An 18220-nucleotide genomic window follows, 5' to 3' on the forward strand; every position below is an offset into this window, starting at 1 on the left:
ATGTTTGGTGTAGGATTCAGTAGTATACTTAAAACATTAATTTAGTGATGAATACAGCTATTTTAAAGTGACTCTATGTAACTTTTTTACATAGAGTTTCTAAAGCTCTCATTTTTCATACAATGATCTTAAATAACCGGGTCTGTTATTTTTCCCTGCAAAGTCACATTATGATTTGCGACAGGTAGACGGCGCTACAGAGCACACGTTCTGACGGGTCACAGATTTCTTTGTAACACCGAAAAAGCCTGTGTTATTGTATCTAGCTAGGTAAAAGGTAGCAGGAGATTTCTTTATATAGGCCTTATTGTATTTTAATGTTATTTTAGTTATCTGTTGTAGTTCTGGTTGATACTGGGGCAGGACTATCACAGGAAAAAAGGAAATTAAACGAAAAACTAAAAGCTGAAAGGGAAAGTGAAGGACGACAGGCGAAATGCGAGTCAACTTGGTTAGGCTTTTACAGATGGAGACCATTACGGGATTGTAAATGATTCAAAACCCATCCCGAATTGGCCATCAGGTATGTTATGTCTATTTCATTCAAAATAACTTTACAATGCGCAATGTGATTGTACGTCAGTGGCCAACATTAAAGTACGTCCCCCTTCCATTTAGCGGACGTTTTATTATTAGGCCTACTATACTATTTTCTTTTTCCTTGTCCCCCTGTACTTGTGTAAAGCGTCTGTGGGATTCATGAAATGCGCTATATAAGTTATTATTATGTTGGTTGCTACAACAAACTCTTAATGCTTTGGCTCGTGACACAGTGACACTGATAACGTTACCCGGTTTAGCTCACGATACATCCAAAGTAGGCTAAGTTACCGTATGCAACACTGGAAATGCAGCGATGCATCTGTAACTTATTTTATTGTAAATGAAGGATTTTCTGTCTAAGAAAAACATTCATCGCAACTATTTGACCTCGCCCGTAAAGCTACCTCAGTAATATACAGTGGGCAATACAGCACCGTAAAGAGCTTTACGACAGCAGGTGTGGTAAAAAACACTGCCACTTTTATCCAAAGCAGCCGCTAGAATCAACACAAACTGAAAGTTACATATAGCCACTTTAAGTAATGCAAATATGAAGTTAAATTAGTGATACTTACTGTGAAATCAAGCTACCAAATTGGTAAGCTACTTTATATGCTAGATAGAGTCAGTGGAGTGCAGTCAATGGCAAGGAATTCACACAGATAAGTTTACTTCAAATACTCATTAAAGCAAACGATAAAGGTATAAAATAACATACTGTGTTGTTGTAGAGTTGTATGATCTGTATTACCTTTACAAGAAGCCTCATCACTCAGTGTTCCTTCTTTATTTCCACAATTAGATCTTCAGTGACTGTGGGTGGTTTCTTTGGACGGCAGTGTGATATGACACTAAAAGCAGTGTTGTAAGGGTTTACTCAGGGACAGTCAGGGGCAGTGAAGCTGTAAATGGATACGAGCGGATGCATTTGCAAAGTGTACTGATGGTGTTATTGTACATGTGTTTTTGCAGCTGAACCATGACCTTCTGTGTCAGATACTCATCCTTCCTAGATTTAATGCTGCTTCATTTCTGAACTATCTATGACTAGTGACCCTTTTGGCCTTTCTTTTATGCAAATAACTCAGGATATTGCTACATTAAACATGCATACTGTGTATGGTTCACTGAAAAGTCTTTCCAAACCACTTACACGGTAACTGGGCTGCCTAATAATGCATATAACAGGATGTTTTCCACATTCTGTACAGTAAATAGTTGAAATTAAGGATGTACTGTAGGCTGATGTACAGTATTTGCCTACATTAATTGTATTTTCTCAAGGTTTATTGAAGCTGCACTAGCATACATTTAATATATGTGTCTTTTTTTTCTCCTCAGTGCTGGCTGACCTTCTGGAAAAGGTTGTGGCCCATCTTTCGAACTCTGCCACAGACTGCTTCTTCTCTCCGGCTCAGTACAAAGGTCAGTGGAGAAGAGCAATACATTCAGTTTTCTTCTTGACAATTTAGTCCAAGCAAAATAAATAAAGGGTATCCTGTGGGTCAGTGAAGTAAGCCAGGATCCTTGTAAATTGGACATAAATCTGTTTTTCCCCCTGTTCTTGTTACTTACTTTCTGGGGAATGAAAATTAAATAAGATATTCTTTGGGTAAAAGGATCATTTAATAGTTCTATGGTTTTAGCCTATACATTGTAATTTACAATGTAGTCTGACATGATCTTTATCTTTAATTCTACATTACATACACTTTACCTTACTGTAGTTCTAATATATACATACATACGTACAGTATATAGTGTGCCAACGCCTTATTTTGGTGGAATGTATTGCCACTGTTACTCTGGGAATATGTTGTTGCGGCAACCTGACACGGTAAACCCAAATGTGCAGTAAGGGTGTACTGGGATTGTCTAGAAGAGGGCCCCAACTGAGTGTCTAAGAATAGAAGGTGTCCATACAGAATCTAAAGCCCTCTGAGACAAATTTGTGATTTTGGGCAATATGAATGTATTTGACTTAACATGACATGACCTTCAAGACTGTAGCCTGGGGGAAATAGTCCGATTCCTTAGAAAAGGGCCAGGCAATTTTCAGCAGGGGGATGAGACTGTTCACTGGAGCGATTTTTGAGCTGCTACAAAGTTGGAATACTGTGGTGAAGTGTTTTTGACCTCTCTGGTGGAAGTCACTGAGGTAGGCAAAAAGCTCAACAGTGCCAGGAGACAGATGCACCACCAAGTTATAAAAGTTAGCCTAATTCTAACATTAGAATTTCTCAAGTGGAGTTTTAAGCATGACTAAATAATAACATTAATAAATATTTACGTAATATGGAATATGTTCGACATATCTGACCTGAAATATGATAAAGATTTTAAATTACATTTGACAAAAATAAACATAAAAAAACCCCCTCAAATATAAAATGTTATGCCAATTATATTTGACTAAGTGAGTAAATAACGTCAGTTAGTTTAGCTTAATCGGATAGTTTTCCTAACTGTATAATAGGGCTGCACGATATGACCTAAAATCACGATTGATTGCACATTTTACCTCGATAACGATAAATGAACGATAATTAATCACGTCTTTTCTGAAGCCAAAATTTTTCCAGACTTCAGACACTGCGTTTTTTTGGGCACAAGTTGCTCAGTTGACTCAGACTCGGTGTTTGAGTTATCCTCCATTATGCTTTCCATGCAGATGACAATGGGCAAAGTCTTGTGACAACACACGCGGGAGAATGTTTTTAAGGAGAAATTAGGCCTATCAACAGGAATAAATGATCGAAATTATTGTCATGGGAAAAATACGTCGATAAGAGCTTCAGAATTTCGATGTCGATAAATTTTCAATTAATCATCCAGCCCTATTGTATAAATACTTTGTACAGACATAAATAAAAAAAACTTTAATTTACCAAAGCTATATCTTTTGTAAATGTAAAAGCTTATGACAGATTTCCTGCTTACATAGTTGATTGCTCTTCATTGGACAGCACTACAGATGTTTCCTAGTAACAGATTTACACATTTTTAAAATCAATACTAGCTGAGACATTTCTGAAGTTGTAATGATGCGACCTGATTTAGTAAATCACTGTAGTTACTAAGAACTTAGGAAGGACAATGTAGTGATGGATTTATGAATAGCTGGTACAATCCAGGGGTGGATGGGAGTTCTCTGGAGGTGTTGAAGGCTCTGAATATTGTTGTGCTGTCTTGTGTACGTCCGGGACAGTCCCTGTCGGCTGCCAGATGGGGGTAAGGAACGTGGAAACTATTTTCCTCATTTTCAGAGCAGTATTTCACCCCAGGTTAAAATGTGTTATGTTTCCCATATCAAACGAGTGAATGATTTCAGTAGGTTGGCTTGTTTGTTAGCCGGCGGGCTAAACAACCTGATCAGACTGATTGCGGCGAGAAATAAAAGCAGCTAATTAGTGAATAACCCAAAAGTCTTGCAAACTGAAGTGCTAATTGCATATTTCTCTTATTTTACTTTTTTTTTTTTTTTTTTTTTTTTTTTTTTTACAAACGCACAGTGAAAACAGACTATGGTAACATCATGTTCTTCACCTGAATAACTATTTGTAAGTAATAATAACAAGAAAACGTAGTGTTCATGCAGCAACAAATCCCCTCCTAAATACTCCCAAATAGTGTTTCCTGAATAAATGGAATAAGCCCTTTTTGTTTAATCAAGTTTAATATGATACCTGTCATATTAGTTTAAATAATTGCAGATTTAAAACATACAGTACTGTATGTTTTCAAATCAATGCATCACTGGAAATAATGAAAATGACGTTTGAATTGAATCAACGGTGCTATGTACCTATGCTTAAATAATGTTTTGTTGTCTGTGCAACCATCTAGCACTGATTAGTAATATTATCAATTATGATGCTGCTGCTGCAGGGGATGAACCCAAGTGCAGAGATCAGCCAGAGAGTCAAGTGCAATTTTAATGCATTTATGTAGATGAAAAGGGAAGAGGTTTACAGCGACAAAAACTACAGCAAAGAGCAGAAGTGGTGGAAAAAAGTAGAACACTATGATGGCTGTAGATAAAATAAGCAAATCGGTGTCATCTGTTCATCTGCTTCTCCCAGACTCAATTACTTAGAAATGAACAGACACACATGTATACCGTATGCTGTAGGAGGTAGTTAGGATTGTGAATGGTTAATTTAAGTGTCACATTGAGTTATATGTTGCAACCTGCATCTTATGGTAAAAGGTGAAAACGCAGTACTAAGCCTGGGATGTAACAACAAATAGCTCTTCCTTAGTAATAATAATCAGGATTGTAGTAAAGCTCCTCGCTCTGCATTTTGCAAGGATGACACATTGTCTAAGGTTTTGAGGCAGCACGTAAATCCAGGTTTTTTCCTCACCTGTTCTTGTAGGTTATTTAGTAGTTTTGCATTGCCAGACCTTTCTCCACAGCCAACAACTATTAGCATCACTGTAAGTATTGCATCTATATGTCTTTCTACCAAAGCACCTTCCTCAGCAGTAAAGGCCTTCCAGTAATTATTATGCTACTCAAACACATTAAACCCGACTCGCTTTTACAATATAATGGAATTTTATGCAAATGTGTTTCCTATGGTAATAGCTTGTTTCCTACACATTGGTAATATAACCCATTTGAACAGTGATTAAAGCGTTAGTTACTTGTCATGCCTGATGTAATTTATGTATTATATTACATTTTCACTCTTTTCAAAATATCAACTATCAACCATGCCAGAAAGCATTTAGATAGATTCCGTTTCATTACAAAAAGCTTGGTGTTAGATTATATTTTGAGTTTTTACTCTCGTCCCAGGCAACTTTAAAATATTACATTAAATCAAATCCTTTATTCTATTTAAATGAGTAAAAAGTGCGATGTGAGGACAAGACGTAAAAGACAAGGCTATATAAAACACATGTAGGATTTAAAATAGAAGCTGAAGATAAGGTCAAAAGAATAAAACTGAATAAACAGAAGTAAACAAACCTGTACGGAAGTGCAAAATGTAATTAAATAACTCCAAATTAAATCTTTTTTTTGTTAGATTTTTTTAAAATAATTTTTTAAAGATGCCACATTCAACAAACACAATGTACAGTAAACACCAACACAATGCAAAGACAAAACAATTCTTAAACAGTTCTTGAGAACAACCCTTTTGAAAGGATAATTTTATTGAATAAAGTACACTTATAGGAGAAAGGGAGGCATGAGAGAGTATTAGCAGTGCAAACGAAAGCTAAATAGTAACAAACAACAATGATTTACTAAAAACAAAAATGGTATACAATGAGATGCAGGTTAAGAGAGTCCAACTACCATTAGGGCTCGTAATTAGGAAGGAAAAGGATGTGTTCATGTTGTGAGTTGTGAGTTTTTTAAATAAATAAAAATAAAAATGTTAATCATAAAAAAGCATGTCAAGGTCTACCTTGTTCAAGTCTGACAGACAGCTTTTCCAGTGCTGCCAAATGACCAAGCTCGCTAAATTCACAGAGGGAGCATCAGGGGCCTTCCAGTCATATATTATTAGTTGCTCCAAATTAAATCTAATAAAAGGCAGTGGCAAACAGAATAGTTTTAAACCTCAATTTAAAAAAACTGACCTCAAGTACACCTCAATGTGTCTAGAAGTTTGCTCCAAATATGAGTAAGTATTGCTGCTGTGGTTACCTGTGGTTTGATAGAATGTACATAATAAACTTTGTATACTAATTTAGAAACGCAGCTAAACTGTAGCCTTGAACTATGTTTGTGTCCTTTTTGAAATTTAAATGGATACCTCTCAACTTCATCAAAAAAGAAAATGTTTCATGGTCATGGTATATAAGTATAAGCTGTAATGCAGGTTTTTGAAATTGGGTGAAGAATTTATTTAGCCTTATAAGACTATATTTAGATATTTAGACAAATGTCCCTGAAGAAGGGTAGATAATGGACGAGAGTGAAATAATTTGTTGTCAATCATTTGTGGCAAGAAGACAGCGAATGAAAGGCAGCATGTGTCTGTAGTGTTTCTGAATATGGTCTAAATAATGAATAATGGTTATCAAATAGTGTATGTAGAATGTGTTCAGTCTGCTTTTACTTATGTTTTATATTGAATAAGGAGAAAGACTTGTCAGCCAGTCTTTTTCCATTAAAAAATGAAATATTTCCCCACAGTGTATTGGATGTCTTTCATCAGTACAGAAGCATGTCTCCTCTGAGGCCACACTGATGGAGAATTGTAATTCTGAGTTTGTTTTGATGATTTATTTATCTATGTTCACTCACAAACTTCAAAGTTGTTGATTTTTCCACTTATGACATTCATTTTTTGAATACTCAAGTTTTTAGAAATCAGTCACACTCATTTACATAATTGTATTGTCAAACACTTATAGGGCCTGCTCCTCCCACATTGGTAAGAATTTGTTTGACCAGTCTAATAAAGAGTTGTATCCTTAATTCTCAATGCATGTGACCATGTTAGCAGGGTACACAAGATACAGGATGGATGCACAGACTTGAAAAATAAAAAGAATCCGGTATAAAACGTCAAGCCAACAGAGCAGGAAAATGTGACACATTTTTAAACCATAAACTTGTGCACTTAGAAAGATTGTAATACCAGAGTGCTTTTGAAAGGCATGCATAATTTATCTGAAACTAAATTATATTGTTTTTCTGTCTATAAAGATTCTTGAAGAAAAGTTATTTCTTCAACCTGCCATGCAGAAAATATGTAAATGAGTATAACAAATTTGCAGATACAGGCAGCTAGCTTGGTGGTAGCAACGATTTAAAAAAAAAAAAAGCAATCGAAGCTTTTCAGGAATTTTTTGTTAATTTAACCGTTGGAATCATGCCATATACATTTTTTTTATTACTGCAGAAAAATAAGCAGGTGATTTGGTAGCTATAGCTAATCCAGTGGGGCACTTTATTTTTGTTTTGTTTTAACTTTTGTTTGAACTCGGAGAAGTGTTTGAACTAATTTATTTAAAAAATTAAGTTAATTTGCATTCAAGGAGTTGGAAAATTCAAAGATGCTCATGTTGCCCTGAAACCTGTTTTTGTTTTGGGGTTTGCGTTTCAAGAATCTTTACTGAGGTGGCGAAAGTTAGCATATTGTTTAATCCACTTTCACTGTACTGTAGTCAGTGTGCACTAGAGGTTTTCAATTTCCACATCACACTTAAGTTGTATCCTGGACAATGATTGGCTTCCAAACTAGTTGGGATGTCACAAAATCATGCTCATGTTAAACTCCGTCTTAAGAGCACAGAGAAACTTTCCCTCTTTAGCAGGTAAATGTGAAAACCGCTTTCTAGCGTCAAACTCTACACATCATTCTGCACAGTAGTTAAGTTAAGCAAAACACGTTTTTGAGTAGAGTCATTGTGATTCACATGTACCATATAACAGCTATGCATCACTAGTTTTGGGAAAGACATGGAACAAAATAACTCGAAGTAAATAATCTTTGACAAGAGCAAACACTTGTTATAAAATTGTGTAACGAATAGTGTCATCTGAGCAGTTGGTTTTGGTCAGACATGTTGTAGCTTGGCAGAAAATCCTTCGGTCAGTACAGTTGCATAGAAGCTGAAAACTGTTTTGCACCCTCTGCTCCAGCATCACATCAAGAATCAGTTATGGAATTGCCATATTGGCCATTGTCTCTGCATCGCTTCATTGCTTTAAAATTAAGGTTCTCTGGTTTTCTTTATATTTCATACTCATACACACACACTGTTTGTGTGCGTGTGTGTGTGTGTGCGCGTGCACGTGCACATTGATTGATTGACGTTGACTAGTCTCAGCCACTCTGCCCTACTTGAGTGCTCCCATTGTAAAGAGAGAGCAGACTCATTTGGCAAGTAGTAACCCCCTTTAGTTCATTGTTCTGAGTTGTATCTTCTCACCCTTCATGGCCCTGACTCCTGAAGGCAGCTGTCCAGCAATCTCATTTATTTCAGCTGCCTGTTGAAATTGGTTGGCTGGAAACAAAGTGGGAGCACCTTTTTGTGCGACTGTTACATCTTCATAGCTCAGGCGGAGATCTATCCTTTCTCAAATTAATCCTCATTTAAATAGATTTTCTCATCACATTCTGCTTTTGGTTAATACACCTTCTCTTCTGTATTTTAGCCAGCCACAGAGCAAGAAATACCTGAAAAACACAAGTTGTTTAATTCAACTTTATTGAAAAGCATACTTAAATACAAGTAATAATAATGTCATTCCAAGATAAAAAAAGAGAAATATGAAGAATTGTGTAATGTTTCACAGTGACAGATGATAGTTTTAAAATTGTTTTAAAAGGCATGATAATGTGGTGTAAACATACTGTACATACGGCATCTTTTAAAGAAGCAGTCATTTAAATACTTTACACTATTAAAAAAAAAAACATTACATGCAGAATAGAATAGAATACACTTTATTGTCCCCAAGGGGAAATTTGTCTTGGACATAGTGCTACAATCTGTTGCTTAACAACATAAACGTGTAACAGAAAAAAACAACATAAACATGAGATCAACGAAGCATTCTAAGACATAAAAGGACACACATGACGGCACAGACAACACAACATCCTAAGAATTAACTGTAATAATTAAAGTGCGAAGAGAAAAAAGTGTAGAGTTCAGCAGCTTGATGGACGTTGGGATAAACGATAACGATGTCTGTTTTGCATCTCGGCACACAGAATCTTCTTCCTGATGGCAGAAGTTCATATTCAGGAAAGAGAGGGTGTAGAGAGTCTGCAGTGATTCTTTCGGCTTGTTTTCAAACAGCTTGCTCGTACAGGCTCTGCATGGGCTTGTACTCTTTCCTCCCTATTATCCTCATAGCTGTCTTGTGTGTGCTGACCAGCCTGCTTTTCAGCTCCACTATTAAGTTGCCAAACCATGCTGTGATTCCATATCTGATGATGCTCTCCAGAATTGCCAATGAGCATGATCTGGCTGTTTACTCCATACAGTCTGTCGCCTTAAAAAGTATAATCTCTGCTGCAGTCTATTGCACAGGTAGTCAATGTGTGTTTTCCAGCAGAGAAGATTGTCTATGTGGACACCTAAATATTTGTAAAACGTTACCTGGATGATTTCCTGATTTTTGATGACGACTGGCTCATGGTCAATCACTTGCCTTGGGTCAAAGACCATCTGTGTTTTTGTGACATTTAAGATAAGATGGTTGGTGTCACACCACTTGATAAAGGTGTCTATTTATCGTGGTACACAGAAGTGTTTATGTCCTTCTGGAGAAGGCTCAAAATTGCTGTATCGTCCTCAAATTTTATAATATAATTATTTGGGTGAACTTTCCTGCAGTCATTAGTGTACAATGTGAAAAGTATGGGTGATACCACAGAACCCTGTGGGAACCCAGTGTTGCTATGTTTGACCTCTGACAGCGTGCCATTGACTTTCACTTGTTGGGTCCTGTTAGTTAAAAAAAAAGAGTAAAACCATTTAAACAGGGCAGGGTTAACATGCATATCATTTAGTTTCTTTAAAAGCAGATAGGGTTATGAACTGAAATCAATAAATAATATTCTAGAATAGGCTTTTGTATCCTCAAGGTGTTTAGAAGTAAGATGTGAAATGCAGAGGATGGCATCTTCTGTACTGCGTTCATGTTTATAGGCAGATCGCCACGTGTTTAACACAGGCTCAACCTCTGCCTTAATCTGGGACACTACAAATGTCTCAAGGCATTTCATTACAATAGAAGTCAAAGCTATGGGATGAAATTCATTATTCAGTGTGGCAGAGGGCTTTTTAGGGACTGGTGTTGTGATGGATTTCTTCCATGAAGCTGGAATGGTGTGCATGTCCAGAGACTGTTGGGACACCATGCTGTTATTAGTTCCTCTGCACAGTTTTTGAGCAGAAAAGCTGGTAGTCCATCTGGGTCTGTTGACTTGTTGGTACACACCTTTTTAAAGAGGCGCTGAACGCTGGGTGGATCCACTTCCAACCAGCGGGTGTAATCATTATCAGGCAAAGATTGACACACACTGTCCAGCTCCTCGGAGAAATGTTCTGACTCAAACCTCAGGAAAAAGTCATTCAGCTCATTTGCCCTTTGTAGTTCATCCATCATGATAAGTTTTTTTTTGGAGGGTTCATGTTAGTGACTGATTTCATAGTAGCTCACAGTTTTTTTAGTATTTGATGTTTGTATACTGTTTTCCATGGTTTGTCTATGTTTGCCGTTTGTATTTCTGAGAAGCTGTTTGAGCTCTTTTTGAACAACCTCTTTTTGAACAACTGCTGTCTTGTCTTTATTTCTGAGGGCTTGCTTTTTACGATTCATGCAGTTTTTAATCTCTTTTGTAATGTAGGTTTTATTAAAATTAAATAAATTAAAAATGTTCTTATCTACCACATTGTCGAAGCAGAATTCTATATAATCAGTTATTGTTTCAGTAGCATCATCAAGCTCTAATGCATGAAGAGAGAGCAGTTAGCAGTCAACTAGTTGAGTTTAGTTGAACAACAGCCTTCTTAAAAAGCTGTTTCTGTGCCAGAAGCCTGTTGAAATGGTTGTACTTAGACAATGCCGGGGCCCTTGTAAGTTACTAAAGTATTTCCATTTTATGCAAACTTATACTTTTACTCCACTACATTTCTGATGGAAATATTGTATATTGTAACAGCTATACATTTCAAATTCAGATATTATATAAAAATACAGTGGATTGTTAAAGATTAAACCACTGCTTCCAAACCTTGTGAACTCTTTAAAAAAAAATAGTTCCTAGTTGTGGCTAAAATCTAAATTATCCAATATTTTACAAAAAAAACAAAACCACTAGTAAGTCCATATTTTCAGCTTTTTCACAATACAACTTGGATTTCATCCTCTGACATTGGAGGATGATGTAATTTTTCATTCAACGATTCAGTCCTCAATAGCGGTTGACTCAAAGTCCACTTACTCTTCTTGTTGTTTTGTCACACAGTCTTCATCAGAAAAAAAATTACAATTTTCTGCATTCTCAATTTCATATTTACTTTTAAGGCTGGACACATTTGCCTCCTCGTAGATTGTGTGCTCATCCTAAATTGTTACAACTAATGTCAAAGATACATTCGATCTTAGTAACAAAAGTGAAATGGTTTTGATTATAGTTATTACAAACTGTAAAATAGACTCCGGTGGCAGAATACTGAAGAGACAGGAGGAGAGAGGACTGGGGATGGGGGGGGGAATAAATACAGCACAAGAGCATTCATCTCCATTAGACAGTAATTGCCGCTAGCAAGAGGTTTTTTGAAATGTTAATGTGAGGAGAGAAGGGTGAGAGTTCTTCTGGCCCTGCTTCATGCCCCCATCACAAGCTATTTTCTATCAATTAATACAAGATTTGATGTCCTGTAATTCATCCACATTGCATAGCTCTGATTTCTCAATAGTAACAATGTTGAATTATCACTTCGATATGTAGATTACAGCAACCATATTATCATTTCCTTGTCATATTTATTCACCATTAGTCTGTAAATTGGATTTGAAGTTTTCCCTGACTCTGGTGCTGTCTGGATTATACTTCTTCTATTAATTGTCGAAACCTTCTCATCATCTTACCACAAACTGTCTGAAGCAGGGGATCCATTAGCACAAATGTAATAATATTGTTTTTCCCCAAAGCCAGGAAGCAGTGGAAACGTCTTCCAAAACAAAATATCAGTCCTCCCGCAGTTATTGCTTCTTTCATCACTCTCTCCACACAATTACAACTGAAACTCTAAAAACTAATATATTTTTATGATTCTGCACACTTAATGGTGCTAAGTAACAGCCCATGAGAGCAGCTGGTGAGACGGATAACTCAACAATCTGTACAAAGCTGTGGCATGTAGATCTAAAGCTGCCCTGCTGCAGTATTTTCAGCTGCTGGTATCTCGCTCCTGAGTCCTGAGATAAAGCGCTTTCTCACAGGGCTAAAGATTTCATACCGTATTTTCTACCAAAACTCCACCGCACATCTAAAATCAGTTATGACTCTGCTGCACTAAACTATTAAAATGCTGCTGTGAAGTTAGTGACTGTTAGTGAAATTACCCAAGTCACCTTGATGCCATGCTGCCTCACAAACATCACAATTAAATTGCAAGCAACCGCTGTAAAACTGCCAACTACGAAATTACCTAGACACATCACATCTGTAGTCCCTTGAAAGTAGCAAGTCATGATACGTTGTCATGTTTTTTCATTCTCCATGGTCGTAACGCAGCCAGTTAGTGATGTCTAGGGAGTGTTTTCCCCTAAAAACTCCAGCCATATCCCCTCTCTGGGTATTGCCTTGCCTGGTAATAACGTCCTCTCCATTTTAATTGTCTTGTTTTAAAGCAGAGGAGAAGAGCGTGAAGAGTGCTGTATTATCATCCGTGGAGCAGCTGGGAATCGACACCTGTCTCAGGTATGTACAGTAAAGTGATTTTCTATAGCTATAAACCTGTATTTAATTAGACAACCTCCTGACAGCAGTAACCTGGTTAGAAGAGAAACCTGCTGTGTACAAACTCTCAAGCTCCCTGAACTGTAAGCGTCATTTAAGTAACTGCAAAATCTCTCTCCCAACATCTGCAGCACCACAAGAGCCAAAAAAACAAAACAAAAAGCAAACTATATGACAGCACAGAACAATGGCACCTCCAGCAAAGCCACGATACGCACAAATACAAAAACAAACCACAATTGCACCTTTGCTATCACCCTCGAAGACATGCCTCAGTCCTTTCCTCTACTGGGGTTTACTACTTATTTCAATTTAGGTATCCATTTAGGGATCCTGTCCCGCATTTTCCCTCTGTAGAAGCTCACCTCTGTCTCCTTTTTTAATATAGTGGTCAAATGGTTTCCAGATTTTCTCATACTACCCCAATTTGCTTTTTAATTTAAACGTTAATCTCTCCATTGTGCCATATTCTTGATCCAAGCACCAATTGTAGGTGCCTCAATTTCCTTCCAGATGAGAGCTATAGTCCTTTTTGCCTGTAGTATAGCGAAATTGATACATTTATATTCTTGGGCTTTCAGATTTAGATTTGTATCCAACAAATCTTAATCTGAAAGCCCAAGAATATACAGGTGCAGCAATATCATCTTGGGGTCAAGTGGAATGTTCACAGACAAGATGAACATAGTTTTTTTGATCACCTCCCTCCAGAATGTTTTAATTTTGTCACACTCCCAGACACAGTGCAAAAATTGCATTTACAACAAAGGTCAGGTATATCACTGTTGTATTTATTCAATTTGACAGGAGTCTTGTATCTCTGCATCAGCCAATTATATTGGAGTAGCTTTAAATTAGTGTTTGCTGTTTGTTTCTGAGATGCGTCACAGGTCTCTTTCCAATCGTTTCCCTAAGCTGTAAGTCATTTTAAAATCTTTCCTGAACTTCAGTAATTCTGACCTCAATTTTTCTCCGTTGATTTGAGTTTCCTGAGGCTACACATGCATTCGTCACAGAGCCACAATGCTCCCACATTAACCTATATTTAAACTACCTCTAAAACTTCCAATATAGGTCAATTCAATCATAAACTTAACGCAAGCAATTTCACTCTGAGCTCACCTGAGAGCCTGCTCCCTAACATAGCATATTAGATTCAGTCTCCCGCCTTAGTTTTCCATTTCCATATTACATAGAGCTTAGTTTATAAAAAAATCTTAGCATGTTCTTAATACTTTTTTTTTATAAGTACTAGTTTACATGTGTGAAATGGTGTGTGCATGTTTTTTGTCAAATGGCTTTTGCATCTGGCCCCAGGTATTGGTTTCCATCCCTCGGAGTCACAGAGAAAAGGGGTTCTTTCTGCATCTGCAAATGTGCACCAAAGCTAAAAAGGGAGAAGGCCATTGCTGAAGAAATAGAGGAACTCTTTCTGCAGATAGAAGATTGAAAAGAAGTTCAACAACAAAATACAAACTACAAACTAAAAAACAAACTACAAAATTGTGTAAAGACTACAACTCACAAAAATGTGTCCTTCTGAGGACCTGAAAGCGCACCTGTCCACACCTTTTTTTTTTTTTCTCCAGAAATACATGCAGCCATATATAGGAATTATTGCCTTCCCTTCTGCCATTACAGTAGCATTAGACCCCCACCATGTTGATGGTGTGTAAGAGTTCTCCAGCAGTGTGCATAATACTTAGTCTTTTCTTTATTTTCCCATAAGTAGGCCCTCTGACTTGTGTTACTGACATTGCTCCTTTCTAGACTAAATGACACGCCGCTGCTACATTATATAGTGGATATTTACCTCTTTGCTCGACACCTGCCCTGAATGGTAACCTGACTCCGCCAGATGGATTGCTTCGCATTTGCTCAGCATATCCATCTGGGAACTTTTCCGGGGAAGGGGCGAAAATACTGGTTAGCTGATTGGATAAACCATGTGTCTATCACCACTTATGTTGGTGATAGACGGGCCAAATCAATCAATCAGATCAAACTCTTACCGAAACCAGTCGGGAGAAGAGCAAAAACATCTTTTCCTCCGAGAAAAGCCTCCAGTGCCGTTTTTTGCTCATCTTCCAATGAAGGAATGCTTTCTAATTCGGATAAAAGTTGCGCGATAGCTACACTCATCTCATCCTTGGAAGCTGCCATGTTGTTTAGACTAACAGTCACTTCTCGTTGCGTCACACCTAAACCCACCTCAAAACCAACGCGGATTGGTCGGTCGTTTGGCGAACGGCTCCAAATTTTCTCTATCTCAAGATGCCAGACTGATCTGCGAGTAGAAAACTGGAGCTTGCGAGATCAGGACGGTCTCACAAGGCTACCTGAATGGAGCTTTCCAGCTGAAAAGTTTACTTTTTCTGTACAAACAGAAAAATGTGTGTGAGTGTTAGCCACAAAGCACTGTCTTATAGGATTAAAAGTTGTTAGACATGAATTTATAATGAATCTTTGTCTTAGACATGTGTCAGACTTGCAGAGTTTAGTCTCACCATATTGGACTTGTTGAATTCAATTTTGATGAGTACTTCTGTATATTTGCCTGACGCCTCAGTATGTCTTTGTCTATTTGTTACTAATTGTGTTGTGTGACTATCATGTGATGTGTCATGAGTACAAGAAGAGGATTATTGGAATTAATAGAAAAATAATAGCCCTAAGAAATGAAAGTGTATCAAGTATGTTTTCTTTTTCAGATATAGTAAGAAAAACGTGCATGGTTTTGGTTGCAATGAGCAATAGCGACGTGATGTAGTTTAACAGCTGAACTTGTAACAGGAATATATGCCAGACGACCTTTGGCTGTGATAAAATACCAAATATCCACTACAAACAAACCCATTAAGGATTGACAGGTACATGTAAGATGTACATTATTTCTGTTTTGTCTTTTATCTACAGGTACGGCAGCTACCTCAAGCTTCTGACAGAAGATGCCGTGAACGATCTGACGCCGCTGATGAAGCACATTAAGATTTTCCTGTCTACACAGAGAGTTAAAATGGCTTCAGAACTCAGTATCCTCAGTAGACTCCACATCTGCAATCGTAAAGACTGACTTAAAATTAACCCCTTTTTACATATTTTTTTTGGGCTACACAGTTTTTTATATACTAAAATATATATATATTTTTTACTTTTTATTTAAACATTTTACATAACATTTCCTGACAGCAATATAAAATACTAAAATAATTTTAATAACTAAAACTTTTAACTAAATACGTTTGCAACACAAAGGGGAACCAAGAAATGTGTAATGTTAGTCTTTTTGTAAAAACAAATACAAAGAAATACATCCATCTAAAGATGAGACACCCTAAATAAAATAACAAATTTTACAGTATTCTAAAAAATAAAGAGAGCAGTAGGTTTAAGTGGGAGTGATGCTTTAATACAGCTATTGTAGATGCAAATAATACACTCACATACGTAGGCTTTATTTCCATTTTATATACAATATCTTTACTCTAATTCAACAGGTGTGTGTGTGTGTGTGTGTGTGTGTGTGTGTGTGTGTGTGTGTGTGTGTGTGTGTGTGTGTGTGGCCGCGGCGTTAGGTTAATAACTTCACTAGTTTCACTTTGAGAGGGACGAGGGACTGATAGTGTCCATCTCTGTCTGATCAACACAATACAGATGATCTTACTCCATCTGTGTCTCAGTGAACAGTTCAGCCTCCTTTTGTCCCAAATAGCAACTGATAGGCCTCCTCTCTCCTTTAGAAAATTTCCTTTTTGTATGTGGACAATTGAACATGAAACCACTGAGTTGAGATAGTCTTCACATATATAAAACAGACTGACATGTTCCTTGTAATACTGAGATCACCCTGACATTTCAGCTAATATGATAGATAGAAGTGAAGATCTATAATGCTGATCGATTATATGGTAATTTAGCTGTATGCAGATTTACCACAATGGTTCTGAGTAGTGATAAGATTCCAAAGGCTTCACCAGGTACAAACTGTAGTGCATAATATATACACTATATTGATAAGAAAGTCCACAGTTTTAAATTCAAAGGTTTGATTTTAGTGCATTAAAGAAATCCTTATGTCTTAAAATTAGCCAGAACCACAGAAATAAATAGTCTTTCAGTTAAAGTAAGGAAATGCAAAATAAAGCACCAATTGCAGAGAGGAGGAGAAGTTGTTGTTCAATATTTTTAGTTTGAGTAATGGTAGATCAAAATGCTTTTTTTCTTTTCCCGGCTCTGCTTTATTTATAATTCATTATCATTCAAAATGATGCCTTGAAAGAGCGTACTACAAATAGTACTTGTCTGTCAATCAGTTTCAAAGAGCATTAAGTAGTATTTAGCTGGGTGTGTTTGTTACTGAGGGCTGATTAAAGTGGTTAACTCATACATGTTGCAATGTCCTCACATTTTACCATTTACGCTTAAATGTGAGGACATTGTAACCTGATTAATTTCTAAGTAAAGCATAATTTACATGCCATTACATTTTATCCAGTGAATGTTTTAAGGGCAAATTGCCTATGAAATATTATTGCATGCATTCTACCTTAACAAAAGCTAAATGTTTACATTATTTAAATGCAGCAAATCAGCAGAAAGACACAAAAAGCAGGACTAGTCGATAGCCTGGGGCTGTTTTATGGAGTTGAGTCAGATTGCGTTCTCACTCCCGACTATTTGCTCTACAGTTCTCCTGGAAAAGAACAGGACAGCTATTTGCTTCCAGCAAATTAAATTATAAAATGTCTAAATGAAAATGAGCATGAAGAGTAAATGCTCCAGAGCCCTTATGAATCACTCGAGAAAGCTCTGTTGTGTTGTCTGATTGTGGTGTGACCCTGGAGTTTCGAATCATATTAGTTTGTATTCTCGTCATTGCTGATGTAATGTGGTGTTCACAATGGAGAGCTGCCACCTGGGAGACCTTGTAGTAAATTATTCATATTGGCTGGATATCTCACAGGATCCCCGCTTGACTCCTCGTACACCAAAATCAAACTACTTACTACTAGCCATGCAGATAGGCCTGAATCAGTCTGTTTTTCATTTTATTAATTCACAAAGTGATACAGCCGGCAGAGAACTGGATCTTAGCAGTCTTAACTGTAGGAGGCTGTTTTGAGAGTTATGAGATAATGGTCTGGTGTATCAGGGTTAATTGACTGTCACAGCATTATTCGCTCTGTGGTTGACACTCCGTGGTGTCTGTTGACAGTAAAGTG

At 37.0% G+C, this 18220-nt stretch overlaps 1 protein-coding gene across 6 annotated transcripts in view; it reads left to right on the plus strand.

The window, feature by feature from the left end:
* The window catches only part of tbc1d32 (TBC1 domain family, member 32), a 76573-nt gene that overhangs the window by 43562 nt on the left and 14791 nt on the right, over nucleotides 1–18220 (plus strand). For 5 of the 6 annotated variants that reach the window (XM_028604741.1, XM_028604740.1, XM_028604744.1 and 2 more), the window contains 3 exons: nucleotides 1885–1968; nucleotides 12890–12959; nucleotides 15915–16030. In XM_028604741.1, the coding sequence (XP_028460542.1) occupies nucleotides 1885–1968; nucleotides 12890–12959; nucleotides 15915–16030 (270 nt within the window). The remainder of the gene's footprint in view (nucleotides 1–1884; nucleotides 1969–12889; nucleotides 12960–15914; nucleotides 16031–18220) is intronic. The other variant, XM_028604742.1, reaches the window with a different exon arrangement.

The sequence above is a fragment of the Perca flavescens genome, chromosome 18, assembly GCF_004354835.1.
Source record: "Perca flavescens isolate YP-PL-M2 chromosome 18, PFLA_1.0, whole genome shotgun sequence".
NCBI lineage: Eukaryota > Metazoa > Chordata > Actinopteri > Perciformes > Percidae > Perca > Perca flavescens.